The 21,356-nt window shown below is 39.3% G+C and overlaps 2 protein-coding genes across 2 annotated transcripts; one reads left to right on the top strand and one right to left on the bottom strand.

The window, feature by feature from the left end:
* Window positions 1-1,398: 1,398 nt before the first annotated feature.
* pelp1 (proline, glutamate and leucine rich protein 1) lies at window positions 1,399-18,506 on the bottom strand. Its single transcript, XM_069518575.1, has 19 exons — window positions 18,327-18,506; window positions 18,081-18,145; window positions 16,455-16,560; window positions 16,140-16,289; window positions 13,069-13,140; window positions 12,855-12,914; window positions 12,592-12,748; window positions 11,421-11,553; window positions 10,864-10,951; window positions 9,877-9,965; window positions 9,607-9,720; window positions 8,689-8,839; window positions 8,336-8,489; window positions 8,192-8,247; window positions 7,759-7,892; window positions 7,353-7,455; window positions 5,187-6,785; window positions 2,918-3,226; window positions 1,399-1,929 (listed from the first exon to the last, which is right to left on the bottom strand). The coding sequence occupies exons 1-19, from the start codon at window positions 18,465-18,467 to the stop codon at window positions 1,837-1,839; spliced, it is 3,774 nt and encodes a 1,257-aa protein (XP_069374676.1). The 5' UTR covers window positions 18,468-18,506; the 3' UTR covers window positions 1,399-1,836.
* med11 (mediator complex subunit 11) lies at window positions 18,499-21,356 on the top strand. Its single transcript, XM_020100168.2, has 3 exons — window positions 18,499-18,746; window positions 19,710-19,840; window positions 20,575-21,356. The coding sequence occupies exons 1-3, from the start codon at window positions 18,677-18,679 to the stop codon at window positions 20,725-20,727; spliced, it is 354 nt and encodes a 117-aa protein (XP_019955727.1). The 5' UTR covers window positions 18,499-18,676; the 3' UTR covers window positions 20,728-21,356.

The raw sequence follows: 21,356 nt of genomic DNA, 5'->3' as shown, positions 1-21,356 counted from the left end.
ATAAGCTCACCTCATTGGCTGAGAGGATTCATACTGATTACAGGGCAAATTGTCCCAAAAAGTCCCATTTTATAAAATTTGAATAATATATTTTCTTAATTAAAGGAGTGAAGTTGTACATAATTTGTGTAAGGGACATTATTGAGGACAGAGGATGCCACACCCCCCTCTTTAAAATGTTCAGGTTCAGGCATCGTGAGTTCAAAAAGTTTGAAAAGGTTTTTCCAAACACTTCTCAAAGAAAATCAGTTTTCTAAAATCAGTCATGATTCATATTCAAGATAGACGATTATTTGCTTCCAAATGCATATTGTCCATTCTTATACTTTTTCTGTACTTTGTATGAAATTAATTAATAAGTGAAAACTATTAACAGCAGTACTGTAAGGAACAGAGAGCATTGAAATGGTGATGTGGTCACTAATCCTTGAACAAAATCACTTGAAAGAATGGAATTTGGAATGACTATAATTATTATTATATTATACACTTATCAAGGGCTAGGGAAACTGAGCAGTTGAGGTCGAGTTTGTTGTTGTCAGGTATGATTAAAAGGTAGGTCTCTGTGAACGACATGGTGTAGTTGACTCTTTGGTTTTATGTAATGAACATCAATATTTTGAGTCATATTTTAAAATTTTAGAAAAAAAGTTATTGAACTACAGCAGCCTTGCTCTTTTATTTCCTAATGTTTAAGTACAATGCTGGTAATGTTAGTTCTGAATCTACTTGATAGAAACAAGGGAACATGGCTAAAATTTGAGTCCCTGTGATGCTGGTCAGTCAGTATAACAGTGTTTGTAACTACCAAAAACCAGACCAAGTAAAAGTTGGTCTGGGTCCAGACTGGACAACCTGTGTTTATCATTAGGAGCAACTCGTTTTGAATATGTCCCCATGTGTTTGATGTGTTCATAGAAAAAGTGAAACGGAAAAGCTGCCTCTCAGCCGCACAATGTTTCAATGAAGAGCAGATGGTTGTGACACACCACCAGAAGCTCTGCAAAACATGAAGTTAGTGTTACGTCTTGTTCTGCTTGATATTTCCAAAGCTGCAGTTAGACTGATGTCCGTTGGTGAAGATTGTATAATTTCCTTGTCTTGTTTTTTGGACTGTAGCGTATGCTGATGTTTCTGTATCTCTACAGAAACAGAATACTATGGTAAGAGAGAAGCTGTAAAGTTGTCACAAAGGTGACATCCAAATTAATGACACATCTCCCTCCTCTCTCTCTAGAGGCATTTGTCCATTTGCAGTTCTGTTTTTCTCATAAATGTTGTCAGATATCTGTCAGCTTAGATGATGGTGTCATGTTTAGTGAGTGAACCAACCCTTTAAAAAAAATAAACAAAAACCTTACTTATTGTTGTGAGAAAGTTTGGAATATTGTACATAAATTGGATTTTCTGTACTTTTTTATAACAAAGAACATGCCAGTAATAACAAAACATGAAGTGCACAAAAGGTACATGTAAATCCAAGCAAAACACTTCACTGTAGGATCATATGTACTCTACACAAAAAGCATTTGAGTGACACACTTCACAGAGCTGCACCTCCTTGCTGGGTGGCAGTAAATGGAATTGTAGAAAAACCACAAGTAAAACTAGTTTGTGATTAAGTTAAAAGTCTGCAACCTTAAAAGACAAACCTGGAGTCCACATTCTACCAGTCTAATGACTAGTGAATGTCTAGTGAACATTGAAGAATGACAGAAAATGTTTACACAGGACTTGTTATGAGGTAACTCAGTCTTGAAAGTGTCACTAATAATACAGTATCTTAGCAGTATTCATGGTGACTTTAATAACATTACAGTTATGGTTGGCAAGTGTTTATGAGCGGTTTGATCCAGAGGCACCATCTTCATCATCTGGTGGACAGGCGACAAAATCAGCCAACATGGAGGCCATGGCTTCATCATCCAGCTAAGGGACAAACAGAGGGACAACTGCTCAAACATCCACTGTTTTGGGGGGTGGGTAGATTGTTTAGAATATTTTAATGCTGATGTAAATCTACTGCAAAAAAGCTGAGTTTTTTTGTCCCATGTCAAAATACATGTACTGCAGCAAAACATGTGTAACTGTCCAAATATTTGCAGTATGGACAACGTTTAGAAAATGTAACCCTCCCCCCCAAAAAAGGAAATCGACTACGTGCATATCTTGCAACATTTTATGGGTTGCTGTTAACTGACCTGCTGCAAATGATGCTTCTTATCTGTCATAATCAGGGGCCAGTTTGGGACAAAGAAAATGTATGTTTTTCATTTAACTATTATTTTTTTAATCATTTGTAACAATTATTGCTACAATCGATTTTAAATTGGAACTGATTTCTGGAAATCATTTCACAACCCCCTCTTATTGTCTTGTGGCTTTCCAGGGGGGCCCTAGTTTGGGAACCACTGCTAATGGTTATGGTGGTGTTATAGCATTAAAGGTCCAGTGTGTAAGATTTAGGGGAAAGGGATCTATTACTAAATACTAAATTGAATCTAAAATAATCATTATGATATTTTCACTGATGTGTTTCATCTAAATTGTGCAAATTGTTGTTTCTTACCCTAGAATGGGTACTTTATATTTATATCAGGAACAAGTCTCCCTACGGAAGACGCCATGTTTTTTTTGTTGTTTTTTTTTTACATTCGTCCAGACTGGACAAACAAAAACTTTTGAGTTTTATGACATCGGAAGTCTACGTCAGGTTCTCTTCCATGTTGGGAAGGGTAGGGTGAGGTATTCAGCTGCAATATGCACCTTCACCTCTAGATGTCACTAAATTCGACACACTGAACCTTAAAGACTCTTAGACTCTTATTTTGTGTCTTAATGATTGAACTCAATAAAGTGATGATTACAAAATATTTCTTGACTTACTTAAAATACTTAACCAGCTGTGAATTTTTACCTTTTTCTTCTCAGTGCTTTGTCCCGCCTCTTCCTCCTTGTGTGCTTCCTCTCTCTTCCTCTTCAGTCCTTTGCCTTCTTCTTCATCACTCTCTCCCCCTCCTCCCTTTGTCTCCTGTAGCTCAGTTTCCACTTTGTTGTCTCTGTTTCCATTTGTCTCCTCTTGTTCTTTAGTATTCAGAGCTGTTGAGGTTTCAGGCTGTGCAGCAGCAGTTTCTCCTTCTTGAGCAGATGCTGGTTGTTCCTCCTGATGACTACATGGATGGTTATCACTCACACTGGCTTCCTGTGCTGTTTCAGCCCACGACTCCTGTTGAGATAAAGAAGCTCAGTTTCCTAGTTACAACACCAGCTTAATTTTATCAACCTTGAGTGTAACAAAAAGACAACAGAGGGGGGTATATACTGAGGACCTTTGAAAGTTTGACTATCCAGAATTAACTTCACAGCACCATAATGACAAGTTCAAACTTAATTTAAGGTATCTCGAATTTAGGTGAATTTAAGATAGCTGATTATGAGTAGTCAGAATTAAATTGTAGATATCTAAATCTGGAATCATAATTAAGTTGCAGATGTCGAATCAGCATTGTACAAGAAGATGGAAGTTGCTTTTCAAGTAAACAGTTGGAAAGGGTCAAATATAGCTTTTGTCTTTTTTTGATTAATAATCGATTAATCAAAAAGATGAATCTAATATCAAAATAATCATGAGTTGCAGCCCCTATATTATCCAAGACGGACAGCTGGCAAAATGTTGTGCCTTAGGAAATGCCATCCCTCAATTGATGTGCATATCATCAGGCACAGAAATTTGAGGAACTGAGAATCCTGTTATTTATTTAGACAGCTTCTCAATTATCAGCTAAACCCACAATTTATATTTTAGAACCCATTCAAAAAATGATGCTCTTTATAAAAAGTACTTAATAGTAATAGTACTGAATACAATTCTAATCATCAGTGTGAGGTACTATGTACCAAAGTCCTTTAAGCAAGCAGTAATTAAGTCCCTTCTCAAAAACCTACTCCGGACCCGGTTTTAGCCAACTACAGACCGATATCCAACCTACCCCTCCTCACTAAAATCCTTGATAAAGTTGTAGCCAATCAGCTGTGAGAATTTCTTCAGGAAAAATAATGTCTAGGGTATAGAGCTCATCACAGCATGGAGGACCACCTTGATGAAAGTCACAAATTACCTTCTCATAGCTTGGGACCAAGGGTTTGTCTCTGCCCTTGTCCTTTTAGATCTTAGTGCAGCATTCAACACTTACAATCTTTGACCCAGATTCTAATCTAAAACAATTTCAAGAACTGCCTTCTTTCACTTGTGTAACATTTAAAAAATCAGGCATGTCCTGTCTACTTTGTATTTGTTTGAGTCATTCTAGAGTTTATGAGATTTGTTTAACCCTGCTACACAACACGAGACATAACGTAACTGCACAGTCAGGACATCAGGGTTAAGACACAGCGCAGTGTTTTAACTTAATTGTTGCAGAAGACGCCACGCCCCGTTTATCCAGGAACATAAATATGAATTCAGCAGGTCTTTATAAAGATCAGTTCAACGTGTGGGTGATTAGAAAACATCAGAGTCACTAGTTGACCAGTGGAGTCATGCAGTGGTGGTGCCAGGCGGGGCCACCTTGATACAGTAAAGGCTATAATCAGAGTTTGTCCTTTTAAGCCTTAGGTGCAGCACATATATCTAAACTGAATGAATGTGAAATCAGTGTGGAGAGCACTGACCACTGTCATACACTTACTGATGTAGTCTGATTTATGAATTGAAAACCTTATTTTGTAAATTACAGCACAACCGACAGTAACAGTCTATAATACTTTTTAAGCACTTTCTAAATAAAAAGAGATCATGTTTTATTAACTAATATGAACTGATGAAAACGCAGCTATGTGCGAGTATATAGGAAATTGTGGATGTGCTACATTTAAATACATCCAGATGCAACGTTGGTTCCTTTGTTGTCTGTTCTTGTGATAAACCTAGTGAATACCAAAGAAGATAATGTCTCTGTGTGAACTGACAAGTATTTAACAATTGCATGAGTGTGAGGGTAATAAAATAAATTAAGTAAGTCAGAGATGTTCTACTATATGCAACTTTTTGTTTTAGATAATTATTTTTTTAAATAAATGATTATGTCCTTTCAATAAGTGCCAATTTTCCCACTTGAGCCCCTGGCCCCCAAAATGTCTGTGCACATCCCTGATCAGAGGTGAAAATAAAAAACTGTGGTAAGTACCTGCTGACTCTGATTGGTTGTGCGCTCTTCTGAGGAGACTGTTGGCTCAATCTCACTGGCTTCTTGCTCCCACAAGCTCGCCTCTTCCTGTATAACTCCTCCTCCTGCTCCCCCTTCCTGCTCCTCTGTGTCCTCCCTCTTCTCCAGTGCTCCTCCGGTGACACACAGTATCTGTGGCATGGTAGGGTCATCCATCCTTTCGCTTTCATCGTCCTCACCTGCCCGCGCCTCCTCCAGGACACCAATGCTCTCCACCTCCTGGACTTTCATCCTTTCCTCTCCAAATAGCACTCTGTTGGTCTGAATCTCTTCTATCCCCCCCTCATTATCTCCCTCGACACTAAATCCAGCAATCCCTCCTTTATCCACTGCTGCCTGGAGCACTTTCCCCTCCTCCTTCCCCACCTCTCCTGCCTTGTCTTCTGCTCCTTCTAATGGAGGTATGTCGCCATCCTCTTCCTCCTCCTCCTCTTCCTCCAGCTCTTCTCCTTCTTCTTCATCATAATCCTCATACTCCTCTCCATCATAGAACTCCTCCTCAGCAAAATCACTCACCTCTTCCTCCTCATCCTCCTCATCCATCCCTTCCTCTTCCAGCTCTTCATCATCCTCAATGTCTTCCTCTTCCTCCTCCTCATCGGTGCTGTTTATGTTTATGATGGCTGAATCTTCACTTGTGGCAGTGGGAGGCTGATGCTGGTGAAGATGCCTACCCTGTTGACTCAGCTGATTCTGAAGCTGGTGCAACTGAAGTGGTAGACCCATGGCACTGGGCTGGCCTGGTGTGGAGGGCTGCATTAGCATCTGCTGGAGCTGTGGTCTACCAGGCATTGAGTCCCCCAGACTGCCTGGTGGAGCTGTGAGAGTGCTAGAGTTCATAGGTGGAACCAGAGAAACCACTGAGGAGCTTATGGGAGCGGTGGAAGTGGTGAGGAGAGGGGAGGAGGTGGCTAGATTGTTGGAAAGCGAGGCGCCATCTACTGTGGTTGGTGCTGCTGTGGTAGGAATCATGGTAACACATTCTCCTCCTGGTAGCGTGACTGTGGAGCCCCCTGGTGCAACAGAAGCCACATTCTGGGAGTTTGTTGCAACGGCTGTGTCTTCCTGCTGGTTTTCCATGTTGAGCATCCCTGGAGGAACGATGACCACACTGTCATCTGAGTCACTGGCCAAAGAGATCTCCACATCCTCTGCTTCTTCTTTATCATAACGCACAAACACAGGTCTCTGCCCTTCTGGGGGCCCAAGCCCAGCCTGGTCTGGCAGATGGTGTGCATGCGGGGATAGAATCATGTCTCCTGGGGTGGGGGCCTGGCTTGACAGCCCCGGAACCAGAGAGAGGTGGTTCTCAAGCGAGCCCAGGAGGGAAGTTGGGCCAAGGCTGAGGGAGTGGCGGGTAGTGAAAGGGGGACCAGGGGCGGTGCCTCCTAAAAGGGTTGGCAAAGTAAGTCCAGGGGTAGGTCCTTGAGAGGATGAGAGGACTGCTGTGGTGGATGTGGGTTTCAAGGTGAGAGGTGGTAAGGGGAGGGCGATTGAGAGATTACGGGGGTGAAGCAGAGAGTTACAGATGGTCAGTGCCTCAGTACAGAATGTGGAGACCTGAGAGAGGATGGAGGGCAAAAGAGCAAAGAAAGTCATTAAAAACTGAAATGACTTGACAACAAAATAGCACATAACATATTATTGTGTTCTTTGTTGTGTCCAAGTCAATATCTCTCTTTAAAATTAGTTTGTAGTCAGTTCAACCTATGGTTATCAGATTCACCATTGAAAACTAAAGCTGACGTCATAATACACTAATGACTATTAACAGGGAGACACACACTACATGATCTTTCACCAGGAGAAACCCATGATTGGCCCCAAACTATGTTTAATTAAGATAGGATAAGACAAAACTTTATTGATCCACACACCGGGGAAATTAATTTGTTACGGCAGCAGGCACGTTAGAATAAAGTAGACAAGAGAATAAAGAAATATAAAAAGGCAACAGAAGAGTTATAAAGAAATGTTATAAATTCAGTGACACAGGATGATCATACGAGCAAGTAAAATCTATTTTGTGCATCAGAAAAAATGTTTGTACATAAGAACATTGTACATAAACGCAAACACATCTCATGTCTCCCTCCTGCATTCTTCTCTGTGCCTGATAGCAGTTACCTTAAGGTTGCGGTCGGTGAGTCCCTTGCTGAGAATGGATACAGCACAGGTCAAAGGTGGAGGCCAACAGGGTGATGGGACCAGGACCAGAGCCAGCAATAACCTTAAAATCCACACAAATAAAACACAGATATCAACCAATCTACACTGCACTACCGTTGACAATCTTAATTTTTCTCAGCTTGAATACAACATACAAGTCAAATTAAACATTAGTGTGTTCACTACAGGTGTGTAGTAAATCGAGGTCCTGTGAAGAAAAAATTCCCTTACAATGTCTGCAGTGAGTTTGTTGGATTAAATTGATTAGAGTGTTGTAGACTAGGCAACTGAACTCAATCTAAACGATGATGTGTTTTAATACAATAATAGGATGTAATAAAGATGAACGTGTTTTATTTTGTACCTGTATAGCTCCCGTCGAGTGAGGGCACTGCTGTATTGCCCACTGACCCCCACTGCAGATTCACATGCAGTGTTGCTGCAGGACTGTTGCTGCTGCAGACGCACACACAGCGGCAGCACCACATCATGGAGACGCTGTGAAAAAAACAACAGAACTTAAATACAGCAGATTTTGACTGTTTGCAATTGAAAAAAAACAATGAAGTGTTCATTCAAGTGTTCAATAGAGTGGCTACATGATGAGAAAGAAGAGATAATCCCTTGTGTCATCATCTTAACCACGAACACAGTTGCTATAGAAGGTGATTCAACTCTGCTTTCCTCAGAGAGACTGACTGCTGTGGTGTAAAAGCACCAAGTCTCATAGTTACAGTTAATGTCTGGCAAAAAATGAACTAAATTACCATGAACAACAATGTAACACTGACACTTACCTTGTGTATATCATCCTTTAGCAGTGTACCACTTGTCAGTATGATTTGTCTCAGTGCTGTGAAGAAGAAAACATCTCTGTGATTTCACCAGATTTACAAAAGACCAATCATTTGAGATTGTTTCAGAGTTGGGCAAAATATCACCTCTGAGGGCTGAAAGGCAAGTATCCTGATTGGCCAGAAGGTCTCCTTTCCTCTGGAGTGATGACCCGCCTGCATCTGCTATGACCAAAGGCTTCGTCCTCCGTGGGCCTGGTTTTCCTCCAGGGACCACATCAGCTGATAGACCAGCCCGGAGCTGCAGGAACAGACCACACAGAAAGACACAGGGAATTAGAGACTAATGCTCAGTGCTGCTGCCTTGACATATGTCGATGGAGATATGTTCTGCTACAAACTATACTGCTGCTAGCTAATATTGACAACAAATTTATTTTTACTCAAAAATACATGGTGCTCTTAAACATTTAAACTAACTTAATGGTATATGACTTCACCTTGACAGAGTCCACCCCTGGTGTGATGTCACTGAGCAGTTGGCTAAACAGGAGCTCTGAATGACCTGGGCTTCCCTGAAGAATGCTTGCAGAGGCCCCAGCCACCTGGATCCAGAGCTCTAACGTTCTGTACACTGACACCCGCACCGAACTGTGGAGTTAAGGAAGAGACATGAGAAACAAATCCTTCTGCCACCTCCTCAGTCTAAAACTCTCCATTAACTAATTCCCCTCCTTACTAAACCATGCTCGAGCCCCTTGACAGGTTTTGATTTGATCTGACATTTTGTTGGCTTTGGTGGATATATATTGTTTGATAATTGTATTATACAGTAAGCATTTGTAATAAGTTTACTTTACAGTCAATTTATAGTACCTACTGCCCAACAGACTATACTATAACCCCAAATGATCCTGTGCCACGCTTTTTTATAACCAAAGGTGTCACACAAGCAGATGACTTGTAGCTGTTACAGAACCATTTCTAAAATGTTTATGGACATGAGTTGGAGTGTGCCTTAAAACATGCATTTCATGTACACCAAAACAAACTTTGTATGTGCATTGTCATTATTAGTAATCTCAACATGGCTTTAAAAGTAATCAATTATTTAGCAAGTAGTTTCAGAATAACTGATAATATACCCAATTCATTGAATCTAATTCCAATTAAAGGGTAGGATGCTGACAATAAGTTTGTGCATTCAAATATAACTATGGATTTTTCCTTTTTCTGCTGCAGCTTCGGCAAGAGGATCAAATATGGTCTCATGTAACCACAGAATATAAATACTGACGTGGCAGACTAAAGTAATGGGAGTTTTGGTGTCTGTAATTTAGGTCTTGGTCAATGAAAAAAACAGAGGTCGGTTTGTACAAGTAAAGCAAAACAACCACATGCAGTAGTGGTGCAGTTACCTGTAGGCTTTCTGCTGTCCTAGATTTGCTTCATGTAGAGGCGCCCAGGAAGACAGGGTTTGAGAAAACAGCCTCTGTAGAACTATGGTGTATTGAACCATGCCGCTACGTACACTGTAATACACACACAGCACAACAACAAGAAGTTATACATATCAATGCCACTATTACAGTTAACATTGTTATTTCCTGCATGCTTGTATTTTCTAATCTAAAAAAAAAAAAAAAAAAAGATCTAAAAAATGTGTGTGTGTGTGTGTCCACACTCACACTGTGATCAGAGCTGATAGAACCTCCAGAGTGTTGGTGTGTATCATGGGCAGGACAAGCATCCTCACACTTCCGTCTCCTGTTAAATTCTGGCGCACACATAGTGAAATGTGAATGATAATGATCAATGCCATTTGTTTGACATTCATTTACCAAAATGTATAAAAATGCACTGGCTGATGATGCAGTACATCACTTGCAGTGTTTCCCCTACATGCATTTAGCAGTGGCGATGTGCCACGGCTGAACTATGACCGCTGCTGCTGCTGAGCTTTTATTATACCAACAAGCACTGAGTAGGCCTGCCATGATAAATACTATATCAACTTATCGTATCATATATAAACATGAACTTGTTTAGCTGACATTGAGAAATTGCGCATTGTGTTTACATGCATATTTATTTATGTATTTACATTGACAGAGTGGACATCCTATTTCAAGTGTGTGAGCTGCGAGCAGAGAAGCTCACACATTCAGAGGGGGAGGGGGGAAGGCTGAGAAAGGGGGAGCAGGGGAATCTATCAAATAGTGTACCTCTAACTTTGTACAGTACTAATAAAATTTGTCAAATTAGTCACACGCTTCTCAAACTTAAGCTCATCAAGTCCTACCCGAGGCCCATCATGTTACAGGAATGCCTTTAGTGGCCTTTATGTAATTAGTATTAACCATGCAATTACTGGGCAAAATGATGGGATGGATGACTTTGCATCAAGGAAACTAGTTTATTTGTATCTGTATACTATATTTCCCGTTTTGTTTTTTTCACCTAATCGTTGGTATTTATGATTGTTGTGACTGTACATAGTTTTGACTGAAATAACTTTATATTTTTGTAATTGTATAGACATTGTTCCAAATGTCTTAATGAAAATGACTGTTATTAATGGGTTGGTGGTTGGGTGCTACAACTCCATCCTAGGGGAAACACTGACTTGTATTCATTAACAATTATTCTGTGTGTGAGTGCATATGTACACTCACTATGGTCTTGGAGCTGACAGCAAGGGCTCGGCACACCAGGTTGAGAATTGGTCTGACAGGCAGACGTACAGCTGAGGCTGGATCCACTCTGAAGGACAGGTACAAGAGAAAAACAAGATGAACATGTGGAACCACAAACATTTTACTGCTGTTTGACTGCTGAATTCTCATTTTTTGAAAATGACAATTTTGTTAAATGGTCAATGCTCAATTCTACAATTATCCACGTACATTCTGATTTATTCTGTTTAGCCTCAAACTCAGTTATTTTATAAACACTACACAGCATGATGCTTCCGCCCTTATAATCTACAACAGTACAGGTACCCACATACGGACCACAACCTTTTTGAAGGTTTTTTTTTTTCTGAGAGGTGTCTCCTATCTAGACAGTACATATATTCAGGAGCTGCCAGGTTCCGCTATCTTACAAAGAGTGGGCATTAGGTTTCTGCTCATCTCCATAGTCATATATTGTGATGGCTAGATGCAATAAACAACAAAAAATATTTTATTGTGATTTGTGTTTGAAAGTAAGATTCCGGTCTTTGTTGTACCTTAGTGTGTGTTTGAGTGCCATACAGAGAGCTGTGTATCTGTTCTGGAGCTGCAACAGCAGCAGGGGATCGGATTGGTCGAGATGAGGAAAGGCCAGTTCCACCCCTGAACCTTCATATTGCACCGTTCCATCTGTCACAACAAACAGAAATCAACTCTGAGCAAACTACACCAGGGGACAACACATGAAGAAATTCCAAGAGCATGATGACGTGTTAAAAAAATTTCATCAACAAGCGTGTTCAAAAAAGATAACAGGCGTTCTGCATGTAGGATATTTGCATTTCATCTTTTAGTGAATGATAAAAAAATGTCAGGTGAGCAGATAGATTTGCAGTACAGACAGATTTACTTTGGAGTCTCAGTGGTGGCTCTGTATTACAAAGGGAATGTAATAGAGAATAAACAGCTCCAAAGGGGATGCGGCTAAATCATCTAATTTTTAGGCCGCACCTTTAAAGATATTAATGAAATTTGAGGTACTGACTTGGTCATATGAGAAACCTATGAAACCTACATTTTTGGGGGGGGTTGGCACTGAATTTGACAATTTTGACATTTAATATAGGTCACAGATATATGTTTTTTATTTTATTTTAAAGCTCTTGTCCAGCTCCATATTTATCAGCATGCTATCAATTTAGAAAGAAGCATTGTTTGTTTGTAACTGTAAAAAGTTGAAACAAAAAACAAATATTTTTTTTAATTGGTCAAGTCTTCAACAACATTAGTTTATTAAGAAGGTTTGGTCTTTGTTTTTTTAAGTTGTTGCTGTTGGAGAGCAGCTAGTAATCAGTGCATGGTCAGGCACATGCAAAGTATCAACTGCACTACTTTTGTAAGACAAATATCCAGCCTTCTCTGTGTCTGTGGTTGGGTTCCTGGAGAGGATACCACCTAGGGATGTGGCTGGGCTTTATTGGGACTTCCAACATTTGGGTTAGGGTTAAACGTGGAGGGCAGCGACGGGAATCTGAGTGGGCCATGTTCAAAGGCTCTATTGCGGAGGCAGCTGCATAGATGCTCAGGCTGTGTTCACACTTAAAAGTGTGTCTCTGTACAATTTTTGTTAGGCATATAAAATGAACTCATTTTTAAAAAGTCAGGAACATATATAAATTGAACTCTGGCTCTACAGAGAAATTCAGCTTCACCGATAGAAAAGTTTACCCATTTCTGATCCTTGGTAGATCTGCGCCAACAGGCCATTGGCTGATGCCAATAAGCAGTGAATCTGATTGGTCCACCCCTCAGCTCTGCCAGCACCCATCCCTCTGTCCAATAGGCCCCCCAGACAGGGCAAGCGACCATAACATTGACAAGCCATCTAACAGAACAAGAGAGAGGGAAAATGAGTCTGTGTGTCTGTGTGTGTCTGTGTGTGTGTGTGTGTATATATATATATAAAAATATATAAGAGATAGGGAAATCACCGCTTGTGTTTTCTTGTTCGTACTGTCCATTTTGGAGAGGAAATAGGCTCCTAGTTTGTCCTGAAAGAGAACAGACAGTTCAAGTTTTACATTTCTTCTCAAATGACAGATGAAATACACACAATCTTAGCTACCGATAAAACATTAGGCAAACTTTATAGATGGCGAAAAATAACTTCTGAATTCCAGTTCTCTTTGTCTCCTTGTATCTTACCCGGAGGGATCCACAGGCTCTGGGGTAGTAAGTCATACAGGCGGTCATTCCCTCCATGGCTGAGAGCTCACACTGTGGTCACAAGAGGAAAAGGGAGAATGACACAAAGTTGGTCCGAGTTATATGGCTGCAACAATGCTTTGACTGCCAATGAATCTCTTTATTACTCATTTAATTGTAGCTGAGTCATTAAAATGTCAGGGCACATTGTTCAAGGGGATATCTGATGATGAAGAGTCTAACAACATAAACATGAATATTTCTAATGACGTAGGAAAGGAGAAAAAAACAGGAGGCTAGCAATTGCTCACACTAGTGAAGCAGGACAAGCAGCTTTTATTATTAGTGTAGTGTATAATATAATAATGAATAATAATCATATAGCATTATAACAATAATCTATTATAACAACAATGTGATGAAATGATATGTATTATATTTTTAATAACATCTCTATTATTAATTTATTTTATTAGTTATAATTACAATATGTAAGTAGGTTATATGAATTATTGTGTACTTAGATCCAATTAAAGATCACATACATCGGGCAGCAGTACTAGGGATGAAATGGTATGACAATTTCATACCACCATTACTGTTACCAAAATTATCCTGTTCATCAATATTGTTAAATTTAGGGGTCAACAAATTTTGTTATTTCAGACCATAAGTAATGAAGGGGACCAATAATTAATATTTTGGACTGATAAGTAAAAAAAAAAAAAATTGAATTGTCCCAACTCCTACTGCTACATAGAATCTATACATTTTATGTAGCCTTTAGTGTAGAAATTAACTGCCCTGGTTTCAAAGTGTTTCCATTATTTATTAATTTAAGATAGAAGGTATTTTAACAAAAACAGCTCTCTGTATACGGCAATACAGCTCAACAGCACCAAACAATAGATTGACGTGCCACTAAAACATAAAAACTGAACAAAAAACTTTAGAACCTCCCTGAAGGGGTAGGAGCTTTGAACTTGGGTGTGAAGATTGTGTTGATTCCATCACAGACTCCAGAAAGTGTCAATGTGCAACGAATGAAAAAATTACCCTGATACAGTAAAGGCTATAATCATAGTTTGTCCTTTTAAAGCTCCTACAAGGAACTTTTAATTTTCGGCAGCAGTGATTCCACTGTCCACTGCATCAGTTTTGGAAGGATGGAAAAACAGACACATGTAAGCGAGTTCAGGACACACACCAAGAAAACGCTGTAACACCAGAGCTCTCTTTGGATTGTTTTTCTGTAATGACATAATATAAAACAAGGACTGCAACAGTTTACATCCTATTCTCCGACCACTGTCTCTCTCAGCTCCAAATGCAGACTGCGAGAGCGATTTCTGAGACACCTCACAGTGTTCAAAAATCCAAATACTAAACATACAGATGTTACATAAAATATGTATCTATTTGCCATAAAGACAATCAGGTAACAATATTAAAACTGATTTAACACAGCCATTGAATATTAAATAAATATATCCTGGTACGAGAAATCAATACTCCTTCCTCCATATTATGGGCAAATGGAACATCCCACCTGAGACAATACCAAGTCAATTAATGTATCAGGGATTAATGTTGGCTGGAATATAAACCACACAGCTGTTTGCAGGATGCATGAGGTAATGTATCGCAATTCCCATTCTGATCTCATCTATCTTGTATGAAAGAAACCTGGAGTTGGTGAGGAACAGACTCTGGAGCGCTGGTCTGTATGGGTTAGCCTTTAGCCTATCTGGTAGCCCTGCTTGATTTCCCCACTTCTGTTTCCTCTCCTTCGTAAATCGTTGCTCTGACCTCAAAGGTAATCTGTCCCAACCACAGATATTGAGAATAGTTTATAGAAAAAGCCAATTTGGTCATTGATTTAGAATTGTGTGCTGCAACTAAGGCTTAAAGGACAAATTCTGATTATAGTAGGGTGACCATACGTCCGTATTTCCCGGGACATGTCCGTATTTCACGTCCTGTCCCGGGTGTCCCGGGTTATTTTTAGAAAGTGAGGAAATGTCCTGGTTTTTAAAATTACCTTCTTTGGACCATTACATTTACATGCACTTGGGCACTGCCCACGGCGCTGCGTGTGACGTAGCCTAATCCCCGCCCCTATGCTGTCAGCCCTATTAATCAGAACGTAGACAACGTGACTGTCAGTCATATGCAAGCAACATGCCGAAGCGCAAGTGCTTGTTTACCGACGAATTACAAAAGAGTTTCCCGGCTTTCAGACCGGGTCGAGACAAATGGGAAGCCTTGTGCACAGTGTGCAAAGCAGGCACATATGTCTCGGTGTCCAATGGAGGTGCAAGAGATCTGAAAATCCACCTGGACACCGAGAAGCACAAAACAGCTGTCCGAGGCGAGGGTATTTCTTTCATTGTGCTGTTCATTCATTACAGGAATTGTTGACTCAAGCATTTTGAATAAATACATTTTGAATAAAATTATCATTTGTTATTGGAGTTATTGTTATTGACTTTTACTGAAAAGCATTTTTAATAAACCAACTGTAAATATGTTGTTCTATCTATATAATATAATATACCGGTATAATTGAATAATAATAAAATACTATTAAAGCAGCATCCTCCACATGACCACATAATTTAAGAATAAGGAAAAACTACAAAAAAAAACAATTAACAGGGGTAAGAAAAAAAAACAAACAGAGAGAGCCCCCTGTGAGGGATTCCCAGGAAGGGTAGATGTACTTAATATCACTATTAATTCAAACTTTTACCTTGATTGTGAACGATTAATTATAACACTCTTTTTTAACCCTTCCCCCTTTTCTTATTGAGCAAAGTAAATCAGTAAGTCCATCAATTAAATGAATGTGTTATTAGTTTAATTAGTTAATTAATTAATTGTTTTAACCATGAAGGTCATCAGGGTGCCCACATATGTGTGACAAATATAAAAAGAAGACTTCTACACAAGACTTCAGAGATTAGCTTAAAATTTCAATGTCTTTTGTTGTCTTGTGGTCCTTGAATTATGATTATATGGTCCCTGATATGTTTAACTATCCACTACATTCCACTGTATTGTTCCCTCACCTCTGTCTTGAGGCCCAGAAGAGAAGTCAGGATGCCCAGGATGGAGTTGAGGCCAACTTCCCTCGCAAGCTCTGCTAACTGGGATGAGTACTGTAGCAAATCCTTCAGAATGTTCACTGCTAGCTGAATGGTTTGAACTGGAGCCTGAGACTTTATGAGAACAGTAGAGGGCAAAGAGAGAAGAATCAGGAAAGAAGAAGTTGGGCTATGTTGATTTTCAGGCTTTCAATTTGTCATAATTCAGGTTTTATGGAAGACACAGACTGACAACAACAAAGGTGTCTGTGTGGGCATTTGTGTGCATGCATTTTGTACCTGTATGACCTGCTGCAGGGAACGCAGCCAAGAAAGGCAGTGTTGTTCAAACAGATAACTGGAGCTGTCTTTAACCAGCATGGAGAGCAGGCAGAGCCCCTCAAACCTGCACACACACAGAAGTTATGCCTCAAAACCACAGAATTCAATAATCAAGACTTTTGTTGATCTTTTCCTTCACATCAGTAATTATCACAACTGTAAAGCCAAAATTTGTAATAATGACACTACAATACGTGAAGAGAAGATTGTGTATGTACAAGAACCTATTTACAAAGTGAGTGATTTTGAAATAATATAAATCATTTTGATAATTGTTTTCTCATTTGATGTGGCAATAACTTTTCCTTTCCATCCACTTATTTGATTGCAATGTCTTCTAAGAAGTTTGGTTGAGTATTAAACTTATTAAACTTGCACCTACTGCTTCATCAGATCAAATTTTAGATTAAGTGGGAATAAGTGGGTTTTTTTCCAGCCTTTCCAGCAAAGTATAAACGTTGTATGTTATAAACATTGACATGTAAGACTACTCTTGTATGTTCAGTTCACCCAGAAAGACTTTGCATCAATACTATAGCCCACAGACTTCAGAGTAATGCAACTACATGATGATGCATTTTTTTTCAATTAAGTAGTCTATGGGCCAGATGTTTCTTTTGTGACCTCTCACATGGATTAGTTGATTTACAGACAGTGTAAGCCAGTGTGCCACCAATATTAAATTATCTTTATTTATCAAGTTTAAAAGTATTAAAATATGCAAATGTTACAAATATTACTATATAAATAGATACACTGCATGTCATCATAATTTACCTGGTTCTGTAGAATCAGCCCACACTGGTGAGCGCTGAACTAACATCACTATGTGAGCTGCTGGCGAGCACAATATCATGAACCGTCTGCTAAAATGTTTTGGGGGGGTAGTTCCTTTCATATTTTGAATTTGATTAGAAGCTGAATTTAGCCGTATTTTTAATGAGTTCTGTTAATCAGAGGTCAGGAAAAGGGTAGGTGATATTGTTTTAACAGGATTACAAACACAGATATGACCCGCCCCACTCAGCCTCTGACTGGCTCACTCTGATATTCTTATCCTAACTAACCAATCAGAGTAAGGCAGGTGATTCTTTCATTACCTTAATAAAAATGGCTTGACGAATGAATGATGGGCACAAGAGGCGATTTGGAAGTGGGTATACACTCTCTTTTACCCCTCTACACTTCAAACACCGGCTGTCAACAACCACATTTACTTCTCTGACACAGTTTACCTCAAATGATGTACCTCAAAATGAAAGATAATTTGATACCATATCAATTTTTCATGAAGGCACTGTAGCGATCATATATATTTGTGTGAAAATTCATAACAAATCGCTTGAATTACGTCTTTCACAACATAACTATGGTATTTTAATCTATCAGATATTCACTTTTGCCATGTGATGCACAAGATAGCGCCCCTCGAGATGAATCAAACTGAGAATAACATTGATGTATATACTGGCCAAGTGACACAGGAGACACAACACAATAACATTACAGCGTTAACATTTGCACCGTTAGCTTAGCAATGACTGAAAAATTACGACAGCTGACGTGAAACATTGTTCTTCTCACCTGGTCTTGCTCGAGCCGAGTTTGGCATTGCTAAAACCCACGAGACCCCCGACGGCGCTCGCACCCTGGAGAAATAAAACACAGGCATTAACTATCAGTAAAAGCAAATCAAAGTAACCAACCCCAGAAGCTTCTGTGGCACACGGTGCTACTGTAACTCCAGACGCCAGCTCAGTGAACAACAAAGCCTGTAAGCTAACGGAGAAACTAATGTCAGGTAATGAGCTTCAACGGCTTGGCCACTACCTGTGTTGGGAACACGCCATGTTCTCTGTAGCTGGCCAGCAAGGCAGGTACATATTCTGGACGGTGTTCTTTCAGAACAGACACCAAACCCTCGGTTAGTCGCATGGCAGAAGGGCCATGCAGCCAAGTCGATGTAGCCATTTTGCCTGTCCGCCAAGCTGACGTAACTACTGTGCGACTAGATGACGTCTATTTAGTGAGCTCTTAGTTGTTGAGCAACTCTGGTCGTTAGTTCAGAACCGGGTACCTTTAGATTTGGACCTGTCTGCACCGAGCTGGGCTGTCTGGACTAATTCTGGTTACTATTTGTTCTTGGAGAGCTGCTGTAAGAAGCTGTTTCCTGCTCAGCGATGGCTAATGAGCGGCTCAGAGCTCTGGAGGAGGTAGAGAAAGAGATAGCGATGACCCTGCAGTGTGCCGGTAAGTAGCGTCCCAAAAATCCATACGGAAGAATTATGGCAAATAATCATATGTTTGCCTTGTGGTTTTCACATCGGAATAAACAATTATAATAATAATACGAATGGCGATCAATAAAATGTTTGCCTTATGCTTTGCACATCGGGCACACATAATTAGTCTTGTATGGTGTTGTGGAGCTAGAGCCTTTCTGATTTGTGTAGTTCACCGGTTGAAAAACACAGCTCCATGTTATTATTTTAATTGTGTGTCTTAAAGGTCCAGTGTGTTAGATTTAGGTGAAAGGGGACTATTGACATGTAGACAAATCCTCATGATGTTTTCATTAGTTCATTTCATCTAAATTGTATGAATTGTAGTTTTCTTTACCCCAGAAAAGGCCCTTTATATTCAAATACTTTACTAAATCTGCGTGCTACCTAGTAAGTGCAGGGTTGCTTAAACCCAAGGTGTATAGGAACACTGAAGATACACGCATGCATTTAAGTGTTCATAAACCACAAAACACTAGTGACCTAAGTTGTAGAGGAGATAAGGTCTACACAAACATATACTTACAGCTATTCAGTTGGTTATAATCATGCAACCGCTGCTAAATGTTCCTAAATATTACACAATGAACCTTTAACGATTAGCTATGTTTCACATCTAGTGTCTGAAAGGGGCATATGTTTAATATTAGTTGTTAAGTTCCTTGTTGACTGCAGTCTCTCTAAATGCCTACCTTAGCTTAGGCTATAAATGCTGTGGGGTGTATTATTGGTTCATGCATTCAGTTTTCCCCAATCAGACAAACTGAATGAAAAAAAGTTTTACATTCATATGACATTATTCTTGACTTCCTGGCTGTTAAACTCAGCTCTCATTACTCTTCTTTCCAGTAGCTTTAGGCATCAGATGCTTTTATTATGGTCACAGTGTCCAGTCCTAAATTGATATATTGTTGTTTGCTTACCATTGCAGGCAATATAGTTCTGGAACTCTCCAAAGACAAACACAATGCCAGCCTCCTGGACCGACAGCTTGTCCAATTCCAAAGCTCTGTCAACCGAGTGGAGAATGAACTGAGCACCCAGATCCGCTACCTCACACAGGTCAAACACATTGCAATAGTATTAGTTTTTCTTTATTTGCCCAACATAGCTTAAGTGCCTCATGGTGCAAGTATTGTTTCAGAGGGTGTTTCACCTTAACAAGAACACAGCTATTATATGTATAACTTTGAAGTAGTCATAGTTACATATGTCTGGATATTCTGCTCAATATATCTGTATCAATATTTTCATATAACACATAATACGAGTGGGAAAGCTGGTCTGAAACACCTTGAAATGTAACTTTAATTGAATTCAACAGTATACACATCAAATACAGTAAAATATAAATAACTGAGAGATGTACATTTTTAGTTCAAGTTTTTTTCTCACTATTTTACAATTAAGATGTATTGCTCAACAAATTTGTGACATAGATGGGCTTCACAAAAACAATAAATACAATTTTAATGAAGAGCATCAATGGGTATATGTATATTCTGCCCATATTATGACATTTTTGATTGGTTGACCTAAATAAGCTGTATATCGTGTTTCTAGTCTTATAGGGTTAGGGTTAGAAAGTTAATGCATTATTACTATATATGATGTAATTTTCTGACCACCCCTCTTATATGATTATACATTTTTTCAGTCTATATAAGCTTTAGGTTTAGGTCTATAGTGTAGAGATACCTGGAAAAATAAAATGTTCATCTCTATTATTTGCAGAGTTATCTTGTGCATCATACTTTGATGTGTCATAAAGGTAGCTCTCCTGTTCATTTCCATAGGTAGCTACTGGTCAACCTCATGAGGGCTCCACTTATTCAGCAAGGAAGGACTGTCAGATGGCACTAAACAGAGCAGAGTACGCTAAGGTCAAACTGGGAGAACTGGGACGGACCTGTGAAGTCATGTTGGAGCAGCATCAGCAGCAGACATGAGAGCAAAGAGGGTAGCTGGCTGAGTTGGAAGATTTCATTACCCAATGTGACTGTATCAGACCTCATTACACATTGAAATCTTTTAATTATCATTTTTTTATTGTAATTACAATACTAGTCTCTCAGAAAAAGCAAAGAAAAAAAGTTGTACACAAGACTTTTTATTTTTGAAGTAGTGTATGTTGTATCGACCCTGTTACAATACTACTTATACAATACCAAGAATTTTTTTTTGTTGATATTTTGAGCACTGAAGAATGAAAGAAGTTACTTTCCAACAATATTTAGTAAAATGTTTCTAACAGTCCTTACAATGTCTTACATTTCATAGCCTTTTGGATGAATTGAAAGCCTATCCAGTAACTGTTTTTTATGACAGACCTCAATCAATCTGATGTTACTAACAGGAAGACACTTCACTTTTAGGTACAATGGACAGTGAGTGAAGTCATGTTTGTTTCCCAAATTCCAGACTGTCCTCATGAACTCTACACGTTTCCTATGTGCTTTAATCTGGACCTTTTCATAAAAACAAAAAAATGGCTGTTTGACAACCTATCTTATGTTTGAAAGAAGACTTTGATGTGTTTGTTGGCCCTGTAAAGGACTGATGACATCTCCAAAGGGTA

Source organism: Paralichthys olivaceus, chromosome 22 (assembly GCF_024713975.1).
Source record: "Paralichthys olivaceus isolate ysfri-2021 chromosome 22, ASM2471397v2, whole genome shotgun sequence".
NCBI classification, from domain to species: domain Eukaryota; kingdom Metazoa; phylum Chordata; class Actinopteri; order Pleuronectiformes; family Paralichthyidae; genus Paralichthys; species Paralichthys olivaceus.
This window is presented reverse-complemented; position numbering and strand designations above follow the sequence as displayed.

Bases quoted from the DNA above. Each gene is read 5' to 3' on its own strand.
- pelp1 (XM_069518575.1), bottom strand. From the start codon at position 18,467: ATGGCTACATCGACTTGGCTGCATGGCCCTTCTGCCATGCGACTAACC. The intron at 18,146-18,326 runs GTAGTGGCCAAG...TTATTTCTCCAG, and splicing joins ATGGCGTGTTCCCAACACAG to GGTGCGAGCGCCGTCGGGGG. The intron at 7,456-7,758 runs GTACAAAATAAA...GTGGATTTTAAG, and splicing joins ACTCGACGGGAGCTATACAG to GTTATTGCTGGCTCTGGTCC.
- med11 (XM_020100168.2), top strand. From the start codon at position 18,677: ATGGCTAATGAGCGGCTCAGAGCTCTGGAGGAGGTAGAGAAAGAGATA. The intron at 18,747-19,709 runs GTAAGTAGCGTC...TTACCATTGCAG, and splicing joins GATGACCCTGCAGTGTGCCG to GCAATATAGTTCTGGAACTC. The intron at 19,841-20,574 runs GTCAAACACATT...TCATTTCCATAG, and splicing joins AGATCCGCTACCTCACACAG to GTAGCTACTGGTCAACCTCA.